Source organism: Geotrypetes seraphini, chromosome 2, assembly GCF_902459505.1.
Source record: "Geotrypetes seraphini chromosome 2, aGeoSer1.1, whole genome shotgun sequence".
Classification (NCBI taxonomy): domain Eukaryota; kingdom Metazoa; phylum Chordata; class Amphibia; order Gymnophiona; family Dermophiidae; genus Geotrypetes; species Geotrypetes seraphini.
This window is the reverse complement of record NC_047085.1, coordinates 56,517,949-56,545,097: the sequence shown is the minus strand read 5'-3', so window position 1 is coordinate 56,545,097 and position 27,149 is coordinate 56,517,949. Positions and strand designations below refer to the sequence as shown.

The window sequence follows — 27,149 nt, the reverse complement described above, 5'->3', positions numbered from 1 at the left end:
CTGAGCCCACAGAGGGTAAGGCCAAAGTCAGATCCTGACTGGGACCAAAATTGTGACACTTTTTATTTTTTAAATATAAAGTGGCTGGAAACAATGACAAAAATGCTCCAGGGGCTTCCCTGGGAGTAGCAGTTCCGAGCCATGGGTGAATCAGCTGATAATCATGATGGCAGAAAGAGGGCAGAGTAGGGCACCGGGGGCCTGCATTTATGAGTCAGATTTGAGTACTGGCTGAACATGCCAGGAGTGAGGGCTAAGCTGTGCTAGAGATGACAGTAGCTGTGAGCAGAAAAGATCAATGCTACAAAAGTTTTAGGCCTCAATCTTTAAAAGGGGCCAGTGGTGCAGTGGTTGGATCTACAGCCTCAGCACCCTGGGGTTGTGGGTTCAAACCCTGCACTGCTCCTTGTGACCCTGGGCAAGTCACTTAATCCTCCATAGCCCCAGGTACGTTAGATAGATTGTGAACCCACCAGGACAGAGAGGGAAAATGCTTGAGTACCTGATTGTAAAAACCGCTTAGATAACCTTGATAGTCGGTATATAAAATCCTAATAAACTTGAAACTTTTTATTTCAAGGTTTAGGAGACGGAAAAGATCTTGAGGAAAGCTAGAGGCTGGAAGAAGCTGGCAGAAGGTATAAGAGGAAGGGTAGACAGGCTGAAGCAGGACTTGAGGCCAGATTTTAAATTTAAAGGCATCATGTTGTACCAACTGTTTGAGAGATTTTTGGGGAAGGAGAGGTAAAACTAAAGTGCCACAAAAGACACCTGGAGAGTGTAGAAGTCCAGTAGAGCCCCAAATAGCCTCAAGTATAATAGATATTGGAGTCTTAAAGAAACAGTACCTCTGCTAGAAGTAGAGACCTAAGGGATTTGGTGAGGAAGTTGGGGTAATGATTTGGAGCAACTGGTGAGTATAATAATATAATAATAATAAAAGTTTATATACCAAAGGAATGTAAAGCTCTATGCGGTTTACAATAGTTAATACTACAAATTGAGTAAAAACTTACAAAGTTAAAAACTAGTACTAAAAACCTTAAAGATCAGTTATTGTATAAGATTTTGCAAATCAGCTACCTAAGTGCTTCAAGAACAAATATGTTTTTAGGTGTCTCCTAAAATTCCTCATAAGTATTAGTAAGCAAAAATGGGTTTATAATGGGTCTGTGGAGTGTTAAGGTGTTTGGTGGTTCTGAAGGTCTTGGGTACAGGAAATGGGGTTGAGACTTGATTCAAAGAAATAGGAATATTGTTGAAAGTGATTTTGGAATCTTTGAATGTATGAATTTTCGATGTTGATAGAGTTTAGAAAGAGGGTAACATTTAAAGGTAAAGGTCTACTATCGTTTTACAGTTAGTTCAGTTGACACAGTTGCTAAAGCAAGCCAAAACCCAAGTTTTCATTTAATGCCACAGAATCTCCATAGAGATTACTCATTGAGAGGGGGAATCATCACAGTCTCCTAGGAAATTTGTATTAGAGCTTGGGGAGATCAACTGTGACTGCAGTGCTGAGCAGATTTGTTTTTGTGTTGCTGTTATAGAGAGGGGAAAAGGCCTTGTATACTTGTTACAGAAAAGAATATTCAAAGAAAAGAAAAAAATTCAGGAAAAAATATTAACAGTAATCATAATTTCTCTGTCAATTCAATAGACCCCAATAGATAGGGAGGATTTCAATATACAATTCAAAAGAAATCATTGTAAGTAAAGGATGAATGCAAAAGTCCTTATTCCCATTTATCACGGATGTACAAGTCAATCTAAATAGGGGAGCTAGTCACAGGAGTGGCATTAACTAAAGATACATCTAGGAGGAATAGAAGCCTGTAATTCAAGAGTTTTTGCACTAACAAAAATCATTTATTGTTGTAGTTCATAGAAAATATAATGGGTACCCTGATAATTAAACATTTACCAGAAAATTCTTAGAAAAAAAAAATCTCTCCCGCCCTCTCCCCCATTTCAGGACTACTGGTTTCATAAGAAAACTTGTTTTTTCTCTGCTGCATATCTTTGGTAACATATGGAAACATTTGAACTATAGAATTCATAAACCATGGAAAAAACATCTATAGAAGTACATCCTTATCTACTATTATTTCTATAGCACTACCAGACATACCTAGTGCTGTACAGAGTCACAAAGGCGCTTACAATCTAAACAGACATGACAGTTAGGGGAAATGGTTAATCTGCTGACTAGGACAGTGGGGATTATCTGAGTCCAAGCACATATTATCAGCAAGGTGGCTATCACCAGTTCAGAATCAGATTTCAGGAGGGATTCAGTTAGTTTCCAAATATCTCTGCTCAAAGATGACCTAATAATAAAAATAGCTTTATTTATGTCCCGTCATGCCTTTCAGTTCAAGACGGTTTACAAGAGAGACTGCATGAATGCAGCTAAGTTACATCATGAGTATGAAATAGGAGGGAACAGACAGGCGTGTAATGTAGTTATATACAACAGGAGCATGCTGGAAGACGTAGAGGAAAAACGATTAAGAAAGTTAAACTAATTTGTCAAATAAATGGGTTTTCAGTGATCTTCTGAATGATCGGTATGACAATTGGTTAAGGAGTAAGTCACTTAAGAGTATTTTTCCAGATTCCTGCTTGGAAGGAAAGTGTTTTGTTGAGGAATCTTATGAATTTGCATCCTTTGGGAGTCAGAAAGGCGAATAATAATGTTCTGCGTGAGAAGCGGAATTTGTCTTGGAGAACAAAGTGATTCAGAAGGTAGGTGGGTGCCGTGCCGAATAGTGTTTTGAAGCATAGGCAACCGAATTTGAAAATTATTCTGGCCTTGACTGGTAGCCAGTATAGTTTTTTGAAATATGGGACGATGTGGTCTGATTTTTTTCAGGTGAAAAATCAGCCGTATGGCTGTGTTTTGGATTGTTCTTAATTTTTTGGTAGTTTTTTTGGTAAGATCCTAGGTAGATGATGCTGCAGTAGTCCACCAGTAATTTTCTTTTTAGTGGACACTAGTAATCAAAAGTATGAATTCAGATGGAATCTTAAATACTTTAACGGCAAAACTTTTAAACATCTCCAAAGCTGAAATTGCAGGTACATGCGGAATATTCAATAGTCTTAAATTACACCCTCTGTGTTTTCTAAAGATTACATTTTCCAATATACTACATTAAGAACATTCATAATGGCAATTTCTTTTCTCTACAGCAGTACAAAAGTGAGCTACAAAAAAGAGAACCAATATGAATCTTCAAACTAATGATATTTATTTCTTCACTTCATCAGTGTTCATGTGGCACAAATATGAAGACTCGGCACAGCTGTGTTTTGGCATAACATTGCCTGCGCCAGGAGTTGAAAATTTCTATAAACAATCATAAAAACCATGAAAAAAAATAGAATAGTAATATGAAAAGCAGATTAAACAATATTTCAAAAAACTCATGAATGAATAATAACAAAGGACATTTGAGGGAACAAACATTAAGGTCTGGATTTTGTAAGCGCCACTTCCAGAATCACAGCTCCCAAGGACCTGAGACACCGGAAATGTAGGCCAGGGTTTTACAGGCCTACATTTCCAGCACCTAGGTTCCTTTCAGCATCGTGGCTAGCATCACCTAGCAACGCCTGTCACTAGTCAGGCTCCGTGCCTGCCGTGGTCCCCTTCAAGAACCCTAAGAAAGGCAGGGCCAGGGTTAAAAACACCACTCAAAAATCTACTTTACATCATCAGGCCAGGTTTACTGACTATCCTGAGAAAGCCCTGTTTGAGAATGAACTTTTCCCAGATGATCTCAGTGAGGAGGAAATGGAGACCCTATCTAGTAGCAAAGTGGTAGTGTGCAGACTTACAAATACAAAATTTAAGCAAGGCACTGCTTGTAGAAAGCCTTGCAGTTTTCAGGAAGGCCACTAAGGGAGCCCAAGAGATCCTCAGGGTAGAACAGGTGCACACAGGTTTGGGTGAGGCTCTCGCTCTAAAAAGCCAGCAGTTTTTTCCCTTACAAGCAATTTTTTTCCCCTTACAAACAGAGAGGACAGGGAAAAGAGGGTCTCTTCCTGGAGACAGAGAAACCAGCTTAGGTCAAGGTAATGACCTTGAGTCCATAGAAATTGAAGAGACTTCTCCAAGATTTAAGGCAGGAGCCTTAATTCAGGAGGAACCCATGGAGGTCATGAACAAGTGTTGCCAGAGGCAATGGAAGTAAGTTTACCTGTGGTAACTTCCTAAGGTTAAGCCTGCACAAAGACTGTGTTTTTGGTTGTGGAAAACTTTGAGAAACATTTGTTTTTGAACATTTTTTCAATGGGAGTGTTTGGGGCTATACTATGCTGCCTTTGCTGAGTTTGAAGCAGTTGGCTGGAGCATAAGGACAGGACTCTAAAAACCTCAGCACTGATTAACCCTTGTGGGGGAAGGGCACTTTTTTGTTCACCAGAAAAAGACTGAATTTTATGTTGTACATTGGCCCAGGACGCCCTGCAGCACAGCGTGGAGGCAGAGAAGCCTTTCTCCTGCTTCCCTCCATGCCGCATCATCCAGCCACCCAGCTGCTTCAGCGGGAAACCCTGCCCCCGGCACTGACAACCTCACCTGCCCAGATGGCCTTTTATAGAGTCACAAAGCAGGTGGGCCTCTTCCACCGGCATGCCCCGCCAAAGGGTCTGTGTGGTCCTTGGTGTGTTCTAAAGAGAATGAGGAACCAAACCAAGTACGGACATCTGTATACAGAGGTCGCCAAACACCTCAACACTACCTTCCAGCGACTTCACTTTGTCACCTGCAACAACAATGCTGCTCACACTTCAAGCTACCATACATAGTAGATGACGGCAGATAAAGACCCGAATGGTCCATCCAGTCTGCCCAACCTGATTCAATTTAAATTTTTTTTTTTTTTTTTTCTTCTTAGCTATTTCTGGGCGAGAATCCAAAGCTTTTCCCGGTACTGTGCTTGGGTTCCAACTGCCGAAATCTCTGTTAAGACTTACTCCAGCCCATCTACACCCTCCCAGCCATTGAAGCCCTCCCCTGCCCATCCTCCTCCAAACGGCCATGCACAGACACAGACCGTACAAGTCTGCCCAGTAACTGGCCTAGTTCATACATCTCTCTTTCTCATCTGACCCCCCAACCGTCCACTGAACCACAATGCCCCAACCTCATACACCACCACCCTTACCCCCCAAGCATGGAACAGCAACACACAATGGCAGCCTCCACTCAACCACTCTTACACCCCTGCAAACCCAGCACTGCTAGCAACCATATACTTCACCATCCCAGTTATCACAGGTCAAGGCAAGCATGATGAACTATGCTCACAACACAAGAGCCACCGCACCAGGAACCCTTTAAACCTCATTCCCATCCCCCCTACCTTCATCCCCCCAATTGACAACTCACTCTCACTAGCCCTTATCAATACCAGATCAGCTGCAAACAAATCCACCACCCTCCACGACCTGACCCAAGACAAAGGCTGGGATGCCCTTATGATCACAGAAACTTGGCTCTGTGACAACAGTGGGGTAGCACTGGGTGAGCTATGCCCTCGGGCTACCAAGCCTTAGCCTGCTCCCGCCCCACCAAAAGGGCTGGTGAAATAGCAGCCATCATCAAGTCATCCACCTCACCTAGATTATTAGACTCCATCACCCTCCCCTCACTAGAAGCCCTAGCCTTCACAATAGGCCCCCAAGGACAAGATCACCTTCATCCTGGTGTACAGAGTGCCCACTTCCCCCATGGAGGCCCTTGTAACCCTCCTTGACTTCATCACAAAACTATTCATTTCTCATAAGCACGTGACCATTTTAGGAGACTTCAACATTCCAGATTACCCCTCAACCTCTGGGATGTGTCAGGACTTCCTGTCCATCATAACAGACTTGGGCTTCCACCAAGCAATATCCACCCCCACACACTCAGCCGGTAATACACTAGACTTACTCTTCATACACAAAGACCTTGACATAGAACCCCGGCAGGTGAACTATACGGTCACACCAGTCCCATAGTCAGACCACCACCTCATTGAATTCCAACTCCCTCACACATCATCCCACGTCCCCCCCAAAACCACACAAACTCAGATCAGAAACTTGGGTCAATCCCCAAATCATGGCTGCTGGCATCAGAGACCTCAGTAATACCTGCAAAGGCCTGGCCTGGAAGAGAGCAGCCTGACTTACCACCAACAAGCCTCCAGCCCCCTGGTTCACCAGCAACCTTTGAATCCACAAAAGAACACTAAGGCAAGCTGAAAGGCAGTGGGGTCAAGAACCAAAATGAGGTTTGCTTAGTGAATCTAGCCCATAGAAACATGATGGCAGATAAAGGCCAAATAGCCCATCCAGTCTGCCCAACCACAGTAACCATTATCTCTCCCTCTCGCTAAGGGATCACATGTGCCTATCCCCATGCTTTCTTGAATTCAGACAGTCTCTGTCTCTACTACCTCTTCTGGGAGACTGTTCCACACATCTACCACACTTTCTGTAAAAAAATGTTTAGATTAGATTAGATTAGATTATTCCAGAGCTTCCTTTCAAATGAAAGAGACTCGACTCATGCACATTTATGCCACATAAGTATTTAAACATCTCTAGCTTCTCCATAAATAAATAAATTTTCCCAGATTGTGATTTTTCCAAAGATGACAATCCTTCCCAAGAGAATGTTCTTAATATTTTACAGCCAACTCCAGACTCCGTCCCTTCTACCTTGCTGCACCGTATGCCTGGAACAAACTGCCTGATTCAATATGTCAGGCTCCATCCCCGGCAGTACTCAATTCCAAACTCCAACCCACCTTCTAAGCACTAATATCTGTCTTATCATTCCCTCTGCAATTCCCCCATCTGAGCACAGTGTATTGATGCACCTTCTTGTCCAATTTGTCTCTCTTGACTAGAGCGTAAGCTCTTTTAAGCAGGGACTGTCTCTTCTGTGTTTTTTGATATACAGCGCTGCATATGTCTAATAGCACTATAGAAATGATTAGTAGTAGCAGTAGCCATTGGCCTGAAGGGAAGAGTTGTTGCCAGGCACAGAGAAGCTATGTGAATGCACATGTGTAAATGCAAATGTAGTTGGCATAATTAAGGCCCTAATTTACTTATCCACTTAAAATAAAATCTGCTTAGCTAGTGGCCCAGAGTGTGAATATGGTTCCGAGCTGAGAATAAATTTTGAGTAATAGATCATAAGCCAAAAATAAAGGAGGAAAAACCATTACATTACATTAAAAAATAAAAACATTCATGTTTTAAGGTTCAAAATTAATATTGTTTATGTGTGTGTGTCTCCGCTGATTTCGATAGCTCTCTCTCTCAGGGAAAGAGATGGCTGTGGGGAGATATGATTAAAGTTTACAAAATCTTGAGTGGTGTAGAACAGGTACAAGTGGATAGATTTTTTACTCCATCAAAAATTACAAAGACTAGGGGACACTCGATGAAGTAACAGGGAAATATTTTTTAAAGCCAATAAGAGGAAATATTTTTTTCACTCAGAGAATAGTTAAGCTGTGGAACGCATTGCCAGAGGTTGTGGTAAAAGCAGATACCGTAGCTGGTTTTAAGAAAGGTTTGGACAAGTTCCTGGAGGAAAAATCCATAATCTGTTATTGAGAAAGACATGGGGCAAGCCACTGCTTGCTCTGTATCAGTAGCATGGAATGTTGCTACTCCTTGGGTTTTGGCCAGGTACTAGTGATTGGCCACCATGAGAACGGGCTACTGGGCCTGATGGACCATTGATCTGACCCAGTAAGGCTATTCTTTTGTTCTTGTGAGTTGACATTTTAGAAGTTCCATTTCCTTTAACGTGGTCAAATGATGGGAAGGCCTCTTGATCTAGTTTGAGTAAATCTATTACATAGTAATATAGTAAATGATAGCAGATAAAGAACTGAATGGTAAATCAAACTCTGTGACAACTTAGAAACAAACAATTTGACTTGACATCCCTTAGGCTGTTTACAATTATTTTCAGTCAGATCCTTCTACTTTCTAAAGGATTCTCTTATAGCTCTAACTGCTTCCTTGACTTCACTCGTTAACCACGCTGGTTGATGTTTGGTCTTCCTTCCTCCTTTTTTAAAACACGGAAAATATCTAGTCTTGGCTTCCAGAATGGTATTTTTAAATACCAAAATTTAAATAAATAGGAGAAAATATGTAAATCTATTCACCAACTTGATAATATAACAAATAAAGTGAATTAAATTATTTAATTATATAAAATGCATAATATGATACTAGAAATAATTATAGAGTGCTCAGTGTGATATCTTATTCAAAACCAGCAGGTTAATAGAATAAAGATGTATTAACATTACATCATTGCACTCACCTACCTACCAGCCCTAAATATTTTGTTGGACATAAACTGTTCAAGCAGATATATAGGGTGTCAGGTCAAAAGCGCGTCGGGACAAAGGCGTGCCCAGACAATTGAGCGCAGCACGCGCCGCCGCACCACTCTAAATTACTGTTTTTAGCGTTCCGATGGGGGGGCGTGGGGGGAACCCCCACCTTTACTTAATAGACATCGCGCCGCGTTGTGGGGGGTGTGGAGGGTTGTAACCCCCCACATTTTACTGAAAACTTCACTTTTTCCCTGTTTTTAGGGGAAAAGTTCAGTTTGCAGTAAAATGTGGAGGGTTACAACCCCCCAAACCCCCCAATAACGCCGGCGCGATGTCTATTAAGTAAAGTGGGGGGGGTTCCCCAACAAAACCCCCCGTCGAAGCCCCTAAAAACTGTAATTTAGAGCGGCACGGTGGCACGCGCTGCGCTCAATTGTCAGCGCGCGCTTTTGTCTTTCGCGCCGTTGTCTATGAACCAATATATAGTGGTGAATATATGTAAATGAATACTTAGCTGAATTCAGAAGATATTGATTGATTGATTGATTGATTGATGAAAAATATAGAAGTCACCACTATCAAATATGTTGTCTCTAGATGATCAAAAGTATCCTTGAAATCTGCTCCTCAGTGCTGGGAGTCATGCAATGAAATATTCCATATTGTTATAGCTGGTTAGGAAATAGTAACAATAAAATAAGTGAGTCCCCAAATCAACCGCTAAAAGCTTATCAAAGTTCAATGTGTGGCTAAAACTCCTTAGCTTGAAAAATCTTCAATATTTCCTCAACACCGATCGTGTTTCACCTTAATTTGCGTCATCAGGAGGAAATAACTTCGGATCTCCCAATGGAGAGAACACGCCGTCAGAAGAATTCAACAGGAAAGTCGAATCAATTACTATTTCCTAACCAGCTATAACAATATGGAATATTTCATTGCACGACTCCCAGCACTGAGGAGCAGATTTCAAGGATACTTTTGATCATCTAGAGACAACATATTTGATAGTGGTGACTTCTATATTTTTCATCAATCAATCAATCAATATCTTCTGAATTCAGCTAAGTATTCATTTACATATATTCACCACTATATATCTGCTTGAACAGTTTATGTCCAACAAAATATTTAGGGCTGGTAGGTAGGCGAGTGCAATGATGTAATGTTAATACATCTTTATTCTATTAACCTGCTGGTTTTGAATAAGATATCACACTGAGCACTCTATAATTATTTCTAGTATCATATTATGCATTTTATATAATTAAATAATTTAATTCACTTTATTTGTTATATTTTTAAATACCATCCATACCTGATGTATATTTTTGACCTTTGCAGCTGCACCTTTAAGTTTCTTTTTTACCATTCTCCTCATGTTATCAGTCTCCTTTTCTTAAAGAAAAGTGTAAATGTTTCGACATTGTTTCAGATCATTGATTGAACCATATCTATCTCATTCTTGTCTTGGTTGGACTTAGAACTTTTCAGCACCCCCTCATAGAGAACATTATTTTACTATTCTTAGAAGATTCACCATATATAAGGGAGTTATAATGTGATGTGTACCTGGAACCTTTTATGTGAAGTTCACTGCAGTGCTCCCTAAGCTGCCCCTCTGCCTTGCTGGGGTGTCCGTGTAGTCAGTCTAATAAGACTGCTGGCCCCCAGACATCCAAACGGCTTGTTTTTGCACATTTTTCTCTTGGATATGTTTGATTGAAAATGGCTCTTGAAGGAAGACGTACTAAGCACAAAACACATCTAAAATTGGGTGATTTTCAAATTTAAAAAATGGGCATTTTTCTGGTTTGAAAATAAGCATTGTTTGGCTTTAGATTTTTGGACTTTTTTGCAAAACATCCCAAATCGGATTTGGACATCATACCAAAAATACCGTTCCCTATTTCATGAATTCCAACTTTTCATACTTTATAATCCCCCAGATTGCAATCCATTCCTCTGTTTCAGGAACGCTCTCAGATTTTCATCTCCTCACTGTTACCATCTTGGCCATCAAGAGCAGAAGAACTTGTTTGTTGAACTTTTTTTGCATATATGCAAGTGTAAAACAATTTCTATTCAAAATTGTGCAAGTAAATTGACTTATAGGCATTTTTACATTGGTTGTGCTATATTTTAACTATTATTATATAAATTAGGGTCGAAATGGACCGAGATCTAACTTTCAGAAATAAAATAGTCTGATTTATTTTTTAGCCTTACAAAGAAAATAAATTAACATCTTCCATATCTCGCTTGAACCATAATTTGGTTAGGCATATCAGAAGAAGATAATAGAACTATTTATTTCAGTAGCATAGAATTAAAATGTCTACAATGCCCATTGAAGCATACGTCAATTAGAAATTACAATTACTGCAAAATATTGTATAGGCCGGGGATATGAGACAGCAGGAAACGGGAACTTTTCTTCCTTCTATATTTTGTGAATGGCAAGGCTGAGGATGTCAGAGAGTTCAATTAAAATTTGTGCTTTATAAGAAAATATAATAATGTGTTTTATAAAGTTTATAAGCATTGCTGGCCTACCCGGTGAGGTGTTCCTAATGGTGGTGGTAGTGGCAGCGTGTCAATGTGTTGAGAGGAAGAGGTGGTCTGGGAAATTCTGCTGAGCAAACTCCGGGCCCATTTCCACCCCCCAGTTAGTCCACTCCACTCAACTGGTTCACACACTGAGTGGGTCTTTGGGTGTTGTGCCTGGGTAGTTGTTTTGGGATCTCTTCCAGTGGTTTGTCAGTATCTCCTTGTGGTCCAAGGAAGGAAACTTTGTTAACCTTAGCATTGACCTACAGAATATGTTTGTAACAGCGCTGCTTGTGTGGCATTAGGCTATGTAGTGATCGAAAGAAAAAAACAGACCTTTGCACATTTTTGCACTATATGGTGTGTGTAAGAGGAGATTCACATTTCCTGCACAGCTAAGTCCTTGTGAAGTTACCTTGTTCTTTCTGTATTTGACATCTAGCAAGGTCTCTGTTTGGAAGGAAAGATCTAAGCTTAAAAATGAAGTGGCCAGAAGTTATGGTAAAAGCAAATAGCGTTGCTGATTTTAAGAAAGGTTTGGACAAATTCCTGGAGGAAAAGTACATAGTCTGTTATTAAGACAGGGTGTGGCAAAGATCTTTCCATGGACAGAAAGTGTGTGCATGTAAGCAAACATAATAAAAATTCATATAACAATAGTTAACAAAGACCAGGAATTATAGCGAAGGAACATGGGAGTTCAGTATTTATGTAAATTGCTAGGTACATAAGAACATAAGAAGTGCCTCTGCTGGGTCAGACTAGAGGTCCATCGTGCCCAGCAGTCCGCTCGCGCGGTGGCCCAACAGTTCCAGGACCTATGTAGTAGTCCTCTATCTATACCCCTGTATCCCCTTTTCCTTCAGAAAATTGTCCAATCCCTTCTTGAACTCCAATACCATACTCTGTCCTATCACACCCTCTGGAAGCTCATTCCAGGTGTCCACCACCCGCTGGGTGAAGAAAAACTTCCTAGCATTGGTTTTGAATTTGTCCCCTTTCAGCTTTTCCGAATGCCCCCTCGTTCTTGTAGTTTTCAAAAGTTTGAAGAATCTGTCCTTCTCCACTTTCTCTATGCCCTTCAAGATCTTGTAAGTCTCTTTCATATCCCTTCTAATCCTCCTCTTCTCCAGGGAAAAGAGCCCCAGTTTCTCCAGTCTCTCCGTGTATGAAAAGTTTTCCATACCTTTTATCAAGTTTCAAGTTTATTAATTTTTAATTTACCGACCATCAACTGGTATCTAGCTGGTTTACAGTAAAATGTTAAAAATAGAGATAAAAGATTATACTTATAAAAAAAGAAGTTGATAAGAGTGTACATTAAGAACATGGACAGGACAAACTTGAAAGTGATGATAAAGGGGAAGGGGAGGGGTAAAGTTACATAATTAGAAGAGGAAGAGAAAGAGGAGAGGAAAAAAAAAAGTTTGAAAGAAAATGGAGGGAGAGGATAATACATTAGGAATAGGATCGCTTCATAGAAGCGGTTGGTTGTGTAGAAAAGAAATAGTTCAAGAGCAGTTGAAAGCGTCGCTCTCCTCTGAACCCTCTTGAGTATCGCTATATCCTTCTTAAGGTATGGCGACCAATATTGGACGCAGTACTCCAGATGCGGACGCACCATCGCCCGATACAACAGCAGGATAACTTCTTTTGTTCTGGTTGTAATACCCTTCTTGATTATACCTAGCATTCTATTCGCTCTCTTAGCAGCCGCCGCACAACTGTGCTGTCGGCTTCATTGTCTTGTCCAGTATTACCCCAAGTCCCTTTCTTGGGTACTCTCAGTCAATAACTTCCCTCCCATTGTATAGCTGTACCTCGGATTTCTGCTTCCCACATGCAATACTTTACATTTCTCTACATTGAACTTCATCTGACATCTCGTCGCCCACTCTCCTAGCTTATTCAGGTCCCTTTGTAATTCCTCGCAGTCCTCTTTAGTCCATGCAGCCCTAAATAGTTTGGTATCGTCTGCAAATTGTATTATTTCACACCTTGTCCCTGTTTCTATATCATTTATAAATATATTGAATAGCAGTGGTCTGAGCACCGACCCCTTCGGAACACCACTCGTGACCTCCTCCAGTCCGAGTAGTGGCCTTTTACTCCCACCCTCTGCTTCCTCCCCGCCAACCAATTTCTGATCCATCTGTGTACACCTCCTTCCACCCCATGGTTCTTCAGTTTCCGAAGTAGGCATTCATGGGATACCTTGTCAAAGGCTTTTTGGAAATCTAAATATACGATGTCTATGGGGTCCCTTTTGTCTATCCGTTTGTTAATTCCTTCGAAGAAGTGCAGTAAGTTCATTAGGCACGATCTCCCTTTGCAGAAAACCATGTTGGCTTGTGATTAGAAGTTTATTTCTTTCAAAATACTCATCGATGCTGTCTTATCAGCGCTTCCGCCAATTTCTTCAGAACCGAGCTCAGACTCACCGTTCTGTAGTTCCCCGGGTCACCTCTCGATCCCTTCTTAAAGACCATAAGGGAAATTGGGTATATACATAAAATATCTGAAGATGTAAAGTTATAGGAGTTCCTCCTCTCTTTGTTCAGTGAACACATTTCAGTTTCCCGCTTAAAAGCCTGGTTTCTGGTGTTCTTTGTCCGGACTACCATGTCCAGAGGAATAAGAGAAACCTCATGGTTTGAATGGTAACTGATGCTCCTGGCATTCCATATTTTGGTAGAGAAGGAAGCCTAAATCTCTTAAATGTGCTCTAAAGAATTATTGAATATGAATGAAATATGTGTGTTTGGGATTCCAGACTATGAGCTCTTTTTACTAAGCTGCGGTAGCGTTTTTAGCTCGCGCTGAAGATTAGCGCTTGCTAACCCCTGCGCTACATGGAAAAACTAACGCCAGCTCTATGGAGGCATTAGTGTCTAGTGCGTGGGGCATTGTAGTGTGATTGTATAGAAAAAAACAAGTTGTGCAATTTGATAATATCCCTGTCACCCCCTCCCCCTTGAAGGCCTGCCTGCCTGCCCGCCCCACCCTAAAGGCCTGATGCCCCGACCCACCCCAAAGGACCGCTTGCCCCCCTTGCCTCCCCGCACCACCTACAAAGCAGCCCGCGGCAGGATCGCGATGCCAGCGATCCCTGCGCTGCTTCCTCCACCGCGGTCCCGCCCCTCGTCTGATGTCAGCAGCGAGCAGTCCTTCGGGGGATGGGACTGAACACCAAGGCTGGGAGCACCCCCTCAGGGCTTGCACCCGGGGTGGACCGCCCGCTCCCCCCTCCCGCCCCCCCGCGGTACGCTACTGTATGTATGTCAGCCTATTGAATGGGATTTTCATTCTCAATGTTTCAAAGTGTTTGTTACTGTAATTTTTAACTTTTATCTGTTCAATGAAATTGGTTACATCTTATGTTAATGGATTAAATAGCCCATTAAAAAAGAAGCAGTTCCATTATTTGAAGCAGCTAAATACAGAAGTAACATTTCTTCAAGAGACACATTTGTCTTATCAGCAATCCTCTAAATTGGATAGCAATTATGAAGTTATTGCCTTTTTTCACTAGCTGTGGGCAAATATATTCTCATTAAGAAAGTGCTTCAGCATGAGGTAATATCACAATGCATCAGACAGAGAAGGTCGATGGGTAACAGTATGCCTTCAGTTGGATAGTTCTTTAATTATATTTGAAATCTGTATGCTCCTAACTTTGATACCTCTAAATTTTTCCAGGATTTTGTTAACACTTTGGGAGCAGTAGCGAAGATGGTTCTAGATTTCAGAAAACTAACCCCCTCTTTTACAAAACTGCGATAGCAGTTTCTAGTGCAGAGAGCCGTGCTGAATGGCCCGCACTGCTCCCAACGCTCATAGGAACTCCCTGTGCTAGAAACTGCTAGCACAGTTTTGTAAAAGGAGGCCTAAGTTTGTCAGGATGGAAGAATATCTCAAGGAGTTAGCAGGTGAAGCTGAAAAGCAGTGGGAAAAACTTTAAATAGAAATTTTATGGACTAAAACTCTTTTGTTCGAAAAGTAAAAGTATTTTTTCTGTTGCTTTTTTTTTTTTTTTTTTTTAAGAAATAGCCAAAAAGGTAAAGAAAACAAGGTTAGCATTCACACATTACAAGAAATAGCAGAAAGGAAGACAATTCAGTCAAACCTCGGTTTGCGAGTAACGCGGTTTGCGAGTGTTTCGCATGTCGAGCAAAACATTCTCGCAAATCTTGTCTTGCAAACCGAGCGTTGACTCAATTTGCGAGCACCCCCCCACCCCACGAACTGGCATCGCTCTTCCCTCCCCCCCGCGCGATCCAGCCTTACCCCATCTGGCACCGGCACGCAGCCCACAGGACGTGCCAGTGCCGGTGAAAGAAGTTCCTGCCTCTTGCCTGGGCCTTGAGCATGCGCAGATGCTCAAGGCCCAGGCAAGAGAGCCTCGGGGGGTGGGAACATATCAAGCGAGTTTCCCTTACTTCTTAAGGGGAAACTCGCTTTGATATACGAGTAATTTGGTTTACGAGCATGCTTCTGGAATGAATTATGCTCGTAAACCAAGGTTCCACTCTATATGGAAAAGCTGTGAGAAGCTGGAAAGGTAAATCAGAAAGCAAAGATGCAAATGGAAGAAAAAATAAATCATTACAGAAAAGACTATCCCCCTCTTTTTACTAACGCATAGCGCAGGTTTTAGCGCCGGTAATGGCGATAACTGCTCCAACGCTCATAAGAATTTTATGAGCGTCTGAGCAGTTACCGCCGTTGCCAGTGCTAAAACCAGTGCTATACATTAGTAAAAGAGGGGGTATGTTTAGAAACGTTAGTGACGAGAGACATTTTTTTTTAGAAGTGTTAGTGCAAAAGTGAATTAGGCCACCAGAACATATCGATTTAGCAGATCCTGCAAACCAAAATGTTAAGAGAGATGGAATGACTCCTCTATGAAGAAAAGCTAAACAGGTTGAGAGCTGTTCAGTTTGGAAAAAAGATAGCTAAGAGGAGATATAAGCTTAGAAAATCATGAGTAGAACAAAATCTTTTCGGTAGAGATGTCGCTCTCTTTTTGCTTCTCTCTTGGGGGGCTGCACCTGTGTGTGTGTGTGTGTTCGGGTGTTTGATTGTCTTGGGGTATGTCTAAGGAGTGTTTGCTGTATGATTGTTGCGTTTTGAGGCCGAGTGTTTGGAGTTTGTGTGTGTTTGCTTGGGGGGTTTTTTGTACTTAAAAATGTCAATTGTGTTGGGCATCCAGCCACAGGGTTCTTGTACTATGAACCATCTGCTGTCCTAATTTTCAATTGTTGTTTCTTCTGACTGTTATAATTTTCTATGCTCGCTCCGCTCCTGGTTGTATGTTCTCTTTGCAATTGCTAATAAAGAATTAAAAAAAAAAAAAAAAAAAGAACGAAACTAGTAAATAATGAATGCTTGAGAACACACTACATTATTAAACTATACAAAAGCACATTTAAAATGAATCAGCGGGAAAGTCACTGCTTAGCTCTAGGCAAGAGGGATAAGGAATGGATCTACTCCTTGGGACAATGTTGGCTACTTTATGTAAGGGCTCTGGAAGAGGTTTGTGGTTAAACATATACTTTGAATGTTCACAAATTGTGCTTATTTTCTGACTTGAAAGAAAAGTGTACGATTTAATCATTGCAAACGTGTGCAATTACTTTTCCTGGAGTTACTTTCAAAGTGAAAATACTCAAACGTCTCCCGAAGAGGTGGTGGAGACAGAGATTGTGTCTGAATTCAAGAAAGCCTGGGATAGGCACACGGGATTAGAGAGTTGCACGGGACAGAAATCCCACCCATCCCCACCCGTCCCCGTGAGGATTCCCACCCGTCCCCTCGAGGACTCCCTCCGTGCCCGCCCGTCCCCACGAGGAATCCCCTCCATCCCCGCCCATCCCTATAAACTACAGAAATAGTTATTTCATTTAATTATGCTACTGAATTAAAGGCTCTGGTAGAAACCCATTTAAAAATAAGCAAAAAGACTATTAATTTGGAAATATTAATTGGGAAGAATACATACTTTGTAAATGGGTTTCTACCAGAGCCTCTAATGTTTATAAATTTTTATCAACACAACTAATATACTACTTTATCCTGAAGCAAAAAAAAAAAAAGAAATAGAATTCTTTTCCTACCTTTGTTGCCTGGTTTCTGCTTTCCTCATGTTCTCATTCAATTCCTTCCATCCACTGTCTCTCTTCTCTCTGCGTCTTCCATTTGCTCTGTTACTGTGCCTCTCCCTTTCTCCCCCCTCCCAAATTGGTCTGGCACCCATCTTCTTCCCTCCGCTCCCTCCATAGTCTGGCATCTATGTCTTCTTCCCTGCCAGCGTCTTCTCCCCACTCTCTCTTCCCCATTTCCTTTAAGCGTCCTTCTCCCCCCATCTTCCCCATGTCCTGTCAGCATCCTTCTCCCCTTCTGCCTTCCACATGTGCTTTCAGTGTCCTTCTCCCCCCTGCCTTCCCCATGTCCTTCAGCGTCCTTCTCCCCCCTCTGTCTTCCCCATGTCCTTTCAGTGTCCTTCCCATCTTCCCATGTCCTTTCAGCGTCTTTCTCCACCCCTTTGTCTTCCCCATGTGCTTTCCGCGTCCTTCTCCACCCCTTTGTCTTCCCCATATGCATTCAGTGTCCTTCTCCCCCCCTCTGTCTTCAGCATCCTTCTCCCCCTCCCATCTTCCCCATGTCCTTTCAGCGTCCTTCTCCCCCCTCCCCCCGTCTTCCCATGTGCTTTCAGCATCCTTCTCCACCCCTTTGTCTTCCCCATGTGCTTTCAGCGTCCTTCTTCCCCCTCTGTCTTCAGCATCCTTCTCCCCCCTCCCATCTTCCCCATGTCCTTTCAGCGTCCTTCTCCACCCCTTTGTCTTCCCCAGTGCTTTCAGTGGCCTTCTCCCCACTCAGTTTTACTCATTTCCCTTAAGCGTCTTTTCTTCTTCACTCCACCTTTCCTCCCTTTCTCCCTCCCTGCCCCTTACCTTTGTGGCGCTTCCACACCCGACCGACAACAGAACAGGCCCGGTCGGACAAACATCCCTGCCCTGTAGCCGCAAATCTAAATTACCTTCTTACAGCAGCTGGAGTATTGAATCTGCTGTAAGAAGGTAATTTAGATTCGCGGCTACAGGACAGGGAGGTTTATTGGCCGGGCCTGTTGTCAGTCGGTCGGGGGAAGCGCCACAAAGGTAAGGGGGCCTGACCGGCTGTGCACACTCCCCCCATGGCTGCAACCGGGGTGGACCGCCCCCCCCTTTTGGTATGCCATTGCCTTCTCCCTACCTGCTTTGCTTAAGTCCTCCCCCCAACGTCAGCGCTGACATCGGGAAGACTTCCATTCGGCTGTGTGCTGCGGCAGGAAAGGTAAGGAGAAGGAGACTAGCCTCGCGGCTCGAGTGCCATCCAACCCGGCAGGAATCCCGCGACCCTCGGAGGCATTCCCACAGGATCCCCGTGATCCTAGGGGGTGTCCCCACGGGATCCCCACGACTCAAAGGGGGAACCCGTGGGATTCCCGTCATCCCCATGCAGCTCTCTACACAGGATCTCTTAGAGAGAGGAAGAGATAATGATTACAGTACTCCCCTGAAATTTGGGGAGGGGGTGGAACCCCCGCAAATTAAAAAAAACAAAACGCAAATATGGTTTTTCACCTGTCAAAAGGCAGAGGAGGCAGGAGAGGGCAGCTAAAGTGCCGGCGGATGAAGAAAATCACTCACGGTCTGCTCCGACCACTTGTTCCTGTAGTAAAGTCAGGCTACACCAATCAGGAGCTGCTTTGACACGCAGCTCCTGATTGGTGTAGCCTGACTTTACTACAGGAAGAATCGGTCGGAGCAGACTGCAAATGAGTGAGTCCATGAAATGTGAACCGCAAATTCACGGGAGAATACTGTACTGCGGATGGGCAGACTGGATTGGCCATTTGACCTTAATTTGCCATCATGTTTTTATGTTTCATTCACTTGAAAATCGGGGAAAGTCCACTAGTGCATTCACTTTTAAATATGCTCTCAAAATTAAAGCCCCTATGAATATGTCCAAATGTTCTTCATAATATATTTCAAATATACATAGAGTAGCATTTATAAATTAATTGTCTTTCTGTTTTCCCCTGCAGGTTACCAAGATGCTGGCTGTGGTTGTGCTTCTGTTTGCATTTTTATGGATGCCCTACAGAACGTTAGTTGTGGTAAATTCATTCCTGTCTAACCCTTACCAAGAAAATTGGTTCCTGTTATTTTGTAGAATTTGCATTTACCTAAACAGCGCCATCAACCCTGTGATTTACAATCTGATGTCCCAGAAATTTAGAGCAGCTTTCAAGAAACTCTGCAAATGCACGCAGGAACGATCAGAGAAGCCCACTAATTACAGCGTGGCCCTTAATTATAGTGTCATCAAAGAATCGTCAAATGGAGGAAGTCCTGACCATTTCAGCACTGAACTGGAAGATATCACTGTCACAGACACTTATTTGTCTACCAACAAGGTATCTTTTGACGATACCTGTTTATCTTAATCTAAGGTAACATTCAGCAGAACTGAATGAAAGAATGAACGACGAGAAACTGAGCCAAAGTATTTGTGGAAGAAATTGGTGATGTGTGTAAAAGCAAGAGTTGCTTTGCCTGAATAGCATTTATGATCAAGCTAATAACAGAAAAGGTCTTCTTATAGGAACATTTAACTATGGGGCTCAATTTCAAAATATGCAGACATCCAATAAACGTGGCTTTAGTTTCCGATTGCAAACATATGTATCAATACTATCACATTAAGTATACGCAATCGTAATAGCTTTAAACTTTTAGGATCTTCAGAGTTGAGCGCAGCAATCTATCATTGTGTCCTTAAGAATTTATTGGGTTTGATAATGGAGACAAACTTACTAAGGGGACAGCCTTGATACAGCCGAGGAGGCGAAACATGTCATGTCGGCCGGTCCCAAGCTGACAAAACTTTAACAGAATATGATAAGTGCCTTATTTTGGCGTTCTTAAAAACTTAAATGATATTTAAAGTTTTAAAAATATATCTTTATTTCTATTGATGAAAAATAAGAGTAAAAAAGAAAGAAAAAAATGGCATAAGGGATTGATGACGATCTGAGCAGCATTCTTAAAGCACAATGAAAGATTACTGCTCTCAACTCTGAAGATCCTAAAAGTTTAAAGTTTAAAGCTATTACGATTGCATACTTGATGTGACAGTATCGATATAGACCTCCAATAAATGGCATAAAACAGCACTTGGACATTATAATTATCAAAAAGTCCAGGTACCAATTTTCAAAACTAAGTTTTTAGACATCTTGCAGGACATTCATCCTCCAGAACATCTAAATGTTAAGGGGGGGGGTGGGGTGTTAGAGGTGTGTTTTTGGGTGGGATTTAGGTGGTATTAGCAATTGGACATCTTGCAGGGATAATCAAATCTTTTTTTCAAGACATCCAGGGCGTCATTTGGACATTCAGAGTTAGACCTGTTTTCAAAGCATCTAAGTGCCAAAAAGGTACCCAAACTGATAGATGACCACTGGACGGATGAAAGTATGCTTCTCCCACCCCATACATACAGTCCCCCAGTGGTCACCGATTCCCTTCCACTCCTCAAAGATCTGAAAAAAACAGTACATACTATGACAGCTACAGTTATCAAGTCTCAAGTTTACTTTTTGGGATTTGATAAAATTGCTTTTTCATAGATTACAAAGCAATGAACAATAAAAAAATGGGGGGGGGAGACAAACAATTTGGGTGGGAATCACAGACATACTTTCAACGAGAGGGAAATAGAGGGAGGAACTACAAATTAGTATAGGAAAGAGAAAAAAAGGCAAAAAAACAGAAAGGCATGACTGGACAGTTGCAAGGCAGAAGGGCATAATGCAGGGGTGCCCAAATGGTCGATCACGATCGAGCAGTAGTTCGCAAAGGCAACGCAAGTTGATCGCATTGCCTTTGCAATCTTTTTCTCCCTACTGCTTCCCCAAGCCAGGCCTGGCGCGTACAAGCACCGGACTTACAAAACTTCACTTCTGACGTCAGTTCTGACGTCGGAGAGGAAGTTCTGGACCAGCCAATCACTGCCTGGAACTTCCTCCCCGACATTAAAATTGACATCAGAAGTGAAGTCTTGTGGGCTCAGCGCTTGTACATGCCAGGCCTGGCTCGGGGAAGCAGCAGGGAGAAATCGCGTTGGTGGCTTGGAGGTGGGGGTAGGGAAAGAATCGGAGAAGTGGAGAAATTGGCACGATGGCTTGGTGGGGCAGGGGAGAGAGAAAGAAAGGCAGAAAGAAAGAGGAGGGCCAGGGGGAGAAAGAAAAAAAGAAAGAAAGAAAGACAGACAGAAAGGGGAGGCGGGGAGAGAGAAAGAAAGACAGACAGACAGAAAGGGGAGGCGGGGAGAGAGAAAGAAAGACAGACAGACAGAAAGGGGAGGCTGGGAGAGAGAAAGAAAGACAGACAGACAGAAAGAAAGTGGGGCAGGGAGATAGAAAGACAGACAGAAAATGGAGGCAGGGAGAGAGAAAGACAGACAGACAGACAGGCCACTAGTACCTGGCAAATTCAAATAGTAGAAACATTCCATTCTACCAATCCAGGGCATGCCTCCTACATATATCGCTGTTCTAAAATATATCATTTATCCACTATTTTAACATTTCAAGCACCCTTCTTATTTTCTTCAAATAATCAGTGACCACATGAATCAAACAGGAACCCAGAACAAAATAGAAGCAACCTTATATACAATGCTAATCATCCCTCCCCCTCACCATGAATCAACAGTGCATGGGGGTGAACACCACCTCTTGAACAAAATTCATTCAAAACTAGGAGCTGCTCTCAAACTATTCTTCTGATGCTTAACTACCAAATCCATACTCCAAAAGATACCATATTAAGGTGAATCCCTTTCAAAATTCTGCAGCTCTTTTGGGGTCTCCCAAAAAGAATGACTGCAGATCAAATGTTCACTTCACAACTTCTTGACACTGTTAAAAAAAACACCAAACAAAAAAAAAACAAACAAACTACAACGACAAATGAAAATCTCTTTAAGAGGAAACCATCTGCATGCACCAACCATAATAAATTACCTGGAACCTAAAAATGCCAAAAATTCATGTGCTGTGGCCAGCAGGTATATAAGAAGGTTCAAGGTTCAGTTTATCTACTTAAGGGGTCCTTTTATTACGCTGCGCTAAAGATTAGTGCATGCTAAATGCTAAGGTACCCATAGAATATAATAGATGCCTTAGCATTTAGCGTGCGCTAATCTTTAGTGTGCTAAATCGGTTAGCTGCCTACCTCTGGGATTTTGGATTATGAAATTATATTTTTTCCAGGTGTTTTAATGTTTTGCTCCCTGTACTAATAACCGCTATTGTAGTTTAGGAAAAAGGGGGGGGGGAGTTTTTCTCAGTTTGCACTGTTATAAGATTGATCAGTTTGGGAAGGGGATATGGGTGAAGTTGTGGAAGTTTTTAGGCCTTAATACAACTTTTTTTCCAGTGTTTTTTGAGAGGTAGAACACAGCCCTCCAACTTAAAATTCAATTTCCTGCGCTTCTAAGACTGGTAGATCAATTATTTCAATTTCGAAAAAGTTTAAAAACCTGGTTGTTTTCACAATAGTTAATCTGATTTTAGCTGTCGTATAGTAATTTTAAGCAATTCAACATATTTTTTTCTAACTTTTTCCATCCATCTAATCTAACCAATCTCTGTTTTTATCCCACAGTTTTTACTTGTTATGCTTCATTTTTTTAATGAACTGTAAACCGAGTCGAGCTCCTTAGGGAGTAGATTCGGTATTTAAAATGAAGATTAGATTCCCAGAGTAATAATCTGCTGATTAGCTTGATCCATTGAGCTGAATAACTTGAATAATATTTGTGCCTCAACTGGGAGCCAATGTAGCTTCCGATAAATGATTCCAAATCTTCCCCATCAACTACTACTTAATTTATGACTACAAAAAAAAAAAACCCCAACAAATTAAATTGTCTGTTATTGGATACCAAAGGTAATATAGGTGACTCATGTTAGCAGGGCAGATTGATAGCAACTGAATTGTTTTATATATTGTATTTTATTCTTTTATTCCACCACTTCCCTTAGAAAAACATGGTGGTTGGTCATGGGTCCAGCTACCAAGTGCTCTAAGGTCTTATCTCCTCATTAATAAGGTTTAAGCAGCAACTTAAAGCACATCTGTTTTGGGCAGCTTTTCCAGAGGTTCAGAACTGGGAGTCTGGAGAAATGTCTGGAAGATATATAGCTTTACTTTTCTTTCTTTTAAGTATTTGACATTCTTTTTCTACTTTTCTTTTTATTGTAAATCGCAGTATAGATATTGAGCCTACTGTTTTTAAGGATGTAACCCACCTTGAACCCTATTGCGGAAAATAAAAAGGTAGGATGAGTTGAAACTGATAGCACTAACTGAAGATTTAGACATAATAGACCTGGTGCAAAGAGAACAAAAGAGTTCAAATCATATTAAAATCATAGAGCAGGTCAAATTCATAGCACTATACATTAAAAACAGCTTAAAGTCAAATAGAATAAAACTCCTTTAGGTCACAAAATGCAATGCGGAAACTTTCCTCCTGGATTCTATATAGGTCACACAAATTTGGGTGCAGATCCTAGATCCACTTGCAAACTAATTAGTTAATGAGCTGTTAACAATCAATAATTGATATTAATCAACACTCATTTGGGTTTGTGTGCGGGTCATCCATGGGTCCTATTCTATGGAATACACACCTAAATTTTATATCATCCTCTGGACCTCTGTGCTCCAGCTTTAGGATTGATTCTGATCCTCAAAGTTTGGTAACCATATTTTGCTCATTGGCCCACCCCTGATGGAAGCATTATATGCCGGAACAAGACTCTTATTGGGTCAATAAAGACAAGTCCATGTTTATGGAGGTCCTTTGTGCTTTTTTTGCTGTGTCATGGAAGGGACATGATCAGGTCAGGGGCATCCCAGAAACAGAGTAATTTATACACCCAATTGCCATTTGTTGTGCATCAGCATTTATTCAAAAATTTCAGCAGGCGGAAGTGCTATGCACAAAGTTAGACGTGAGATTCACACTAAGCAGAATGCTAGTTTAGCGTGGGTCTTCCTGGTGCCTAATTTTGGACACCAATTTGTACAATTCCCCTCTTTATGAATAAAAATTCTATGTATGCTGTGTAAGAGTATCGGCAATGGGCGTATACTACCATTTGCTCGGACAAAAGAAGAGATGAAATGGAGAGAGAGAGAGACTAAAGAACCAACAAAAATTAGGATAGTTAACTAAGGGATCCTTTACTAAGGCATGCTTTATTACCGTATTTTCACGCATATAACGCGCGTGTTATACACGATTTTACAAACCGTGTACAACCATGCACGTTATATTTGTGAGCGCGTTATCCCCTTTTTTTTTTAACATAGTCCCCCCCGACATCTGATTCACCCCCCTGCAGGACCGCTCTGACATCAGAGAAAGGGCGGGACCGCCGGAAGAGGAAGCAGCGTAGACGCAGGGCTAAGAGAAGGGGCAGGACCACCAGCAGAGGAAGCAGCAGGACGACGGTAGGAAACTTCTACATGATGGGGGGGGAGGCTGTGGGGGTGCGAGCGGTCCTTCGGGGTGGAGGTGCGGGTTTGAGCGCGAGCGGTCCTTCGGGGTGGGGGTGCGAGCGGTCCTGTGGGGGGGGGGAGTGAATCGGGCGTCGGGGGGGCATCAGGCTTTCAGAATGGGGACAGGACTTCAAGGGGGAGAGGAGAATCGGGGCAGGCTAAAGGAGAGTGAGCTGGCCAGAGGAGAGTCGGGCTGGCCAGAGGAGAGTCGGGGCGGCATGCGCGGTATACAGGTGTACGCGGTATATAAAAATTTATTTACATAAATTACAGTTCCCCGCGCGCTATACCCGTGTGCGCGTTTTACACGGGTGTGCGGTATATGAGTGAAAATACGGTAAGTAGCTGGTCCTAGAACTGATACGAGGAGAAAGCACTACATTTTTCACTGCAGCATGTTCATTAGTTGCAAAGCTTGTTAAACAGTTTTACATTTGACAAGCTTCTGTAACAAACAATTCATGCATTAACTTGTCTCTGTTCCAGAGGTCAGATTCTGAGAGAAACTGTAGGCAGAAGACAAACCCCAGGGAGATGGAATCAGCTCCCAGGCAGATGCAAATGGACAGTAGGGTCAAGCTAAAACACTTTTGTTCTGCCTTTGCCTATGCTGGATGCAGATTACCCTGTTAAGCCTTTTAAAAGAAATAATTCTGTGCAGTGGTACTACGGGTATTCGAGCTTCTATTCTGATTCTTGCATGTCATCATTGAGGCGTAGCTTTTAAACACAAGGGTTTTTCTAAAACATTGGTATAAAATAAACTTGACATGCATTCAGACATTTCCCACTGCTTTGTACTTTGGCATGCAATGCATTATTATACTCTACTTAGTACAAATCCTGCAAAGTTATATTGCTTAAAGTATAGCGCGGCATAATGCAAAAAAAAAAAAAAAGTCTAAGTCCGTTTTGGGCCTAAAGCGCTAGTCGTCCAAAGTCGGTAGCATCCAAAGTCCATTCTCGAAAAATACGTCTAATATATATTTTTAGAATCGTCTACTTCTACGTCCAGTCGTTTGATTGTCCGGACAGCTAAGTCCTATATCTTTATACCACATTCTCGTCCCAAAAAATCATCCAAGCACAAATGCCTAGAACAAGACCTTTTGGGCATGGAAGGGGTCAGCAAAGTGATGGATTGACCACCCAGACATGGCAACAGAATAGTGGGACACCTTACAGGGCACTGCTGTGAACTTCATAAAAAGGGTGCCACATAAACATCTCACCAGAACTCCCTTATAGGTCATGGTGAGCCCCCCAAAACCTACTATACCCACCTGTCTACCATCCCAATAGCCCTTATGGCTGCAGGTGCCACCTATATAGCAATACAGTAGAGTTTTGGTGGGTTCATATTTTCCACCATGAATGCAGTGATTAGAGTGGCTTATGTGCCTGGGTCCTGCTCTCTATGGTTCACTAGCCCACCTCTCAGACTACTTAAAGCCACCTCTCTGCAACTCTACTAGGCTTTCCTATGTCAGGTACTGATGTTCTGGAGGCAGGTATGCACTTTTTTATTCTGAATTTTATGGTGGTGGGGAGGGGGTGTGTGGTCAGTGATTACTTGGGAGTGTGGGGGGGTCTGTACTTTGTCCCTACAGTGGTTATCTGGTCACTTTGGATACCTTCTGGGCACTTAGGCCTGTTTTTAGATTGCCTAACTCACAACGTATAAGTTCCGTCTAGGCAGTCTCGTTAAACTTTCGATTATCGCTGCAGGATGACTAAGTCTAGGTTGGCCAACATCCCACCTACCTCCTGCCCTAACCACTCCTTCAAAAATGCCCCTTTTCACTCTGGGCACACAGCGGCAGTGAAAAAGCCTAAGCTGCTTTTAGATACATCTAAAACCCATTTAGATTATCGGCACTTGGACAACCTGTCTTTTTGACCATCCAAGTGCCGATTTAATCGGGTTTTTAGACATAGAAACACGACGGCAGATAAAGGCCAAATGGCCCATCTAGTCTGCCCATCCACAGTAACCATTATATCTTTCTCTCTCCGAGAGATCCCACGTGCCTATCCCAGGCCCTCTTGAATTTCCATTTCAATTATGAACCTCATAGTATTTGTTGCTTGTTCTTCAATGGTTAACATCACCAAATCTTTTATGACTTGAATTTGAGCCACATCTCTAACCAGAGATTTTGTTTTTCTTGTGAAGAATGAAACTCTATTTATAATGATCACAGTGTGTGAAAGAAACACTTTCCACTGCCAGGAATCTAGACTGTTTCCAGCAGAAAAGTCAGGGATTTCTGTAGTAAATTACTGTACTGCTGCTAAATTTAACAATATCATTTGTAATTTGCTTCAGCAGTATAATACTCTGGGGAAAATGGTCTCAAAATGAAAGTTGAGAACTGGATTTTGATAGTATTGTACTGGTTATAAAGATAAATTGATCTTGGGTGATGTTCTTGTTGGATAATCCAAGGCTAAATCTCAGCTCTCAGTTTCATACAGATTGTGATGCAGGCCAAGTTGATAAGAATGAATTTCTCAAGAAATAGTATTAGGGGATTGTCAGGCTGTATGAAATTTCAGAGACTCTAAACTGCTTTCTCTGTAAGAATACGAGGGGAACGCTGAA

At 42.0% G+C, this 27,149-nt stretch overlaps 1 protein-coding gene across 1 annotated transcript in view; it reads left to right on the top strand.

The window, feature by feature from the left end:
• TRHR (thyrotropin releasing hormone receptor) overlaps positions 1 to 19,729 on the top strand; it is a 31,772-nt gene extending 12,043 nt beyond the window's left edge. The window contains exon 2 of the mRNA XM_033933331.1: positions 19,012 to 19,729. Coding sequence (XP_033789222.1) covers positions 19,012 to 19,413 — 402 coding nt within the window. The 3' untranslated portion in view covers positions 19,414 to 19,729. The remainder of the gene's footprint in view (positions 1 to 19,011) is intronic.
• The last annotated feature ends 7,420 nt before the right edge of the window (positions 19,730 to 27,149 follow it).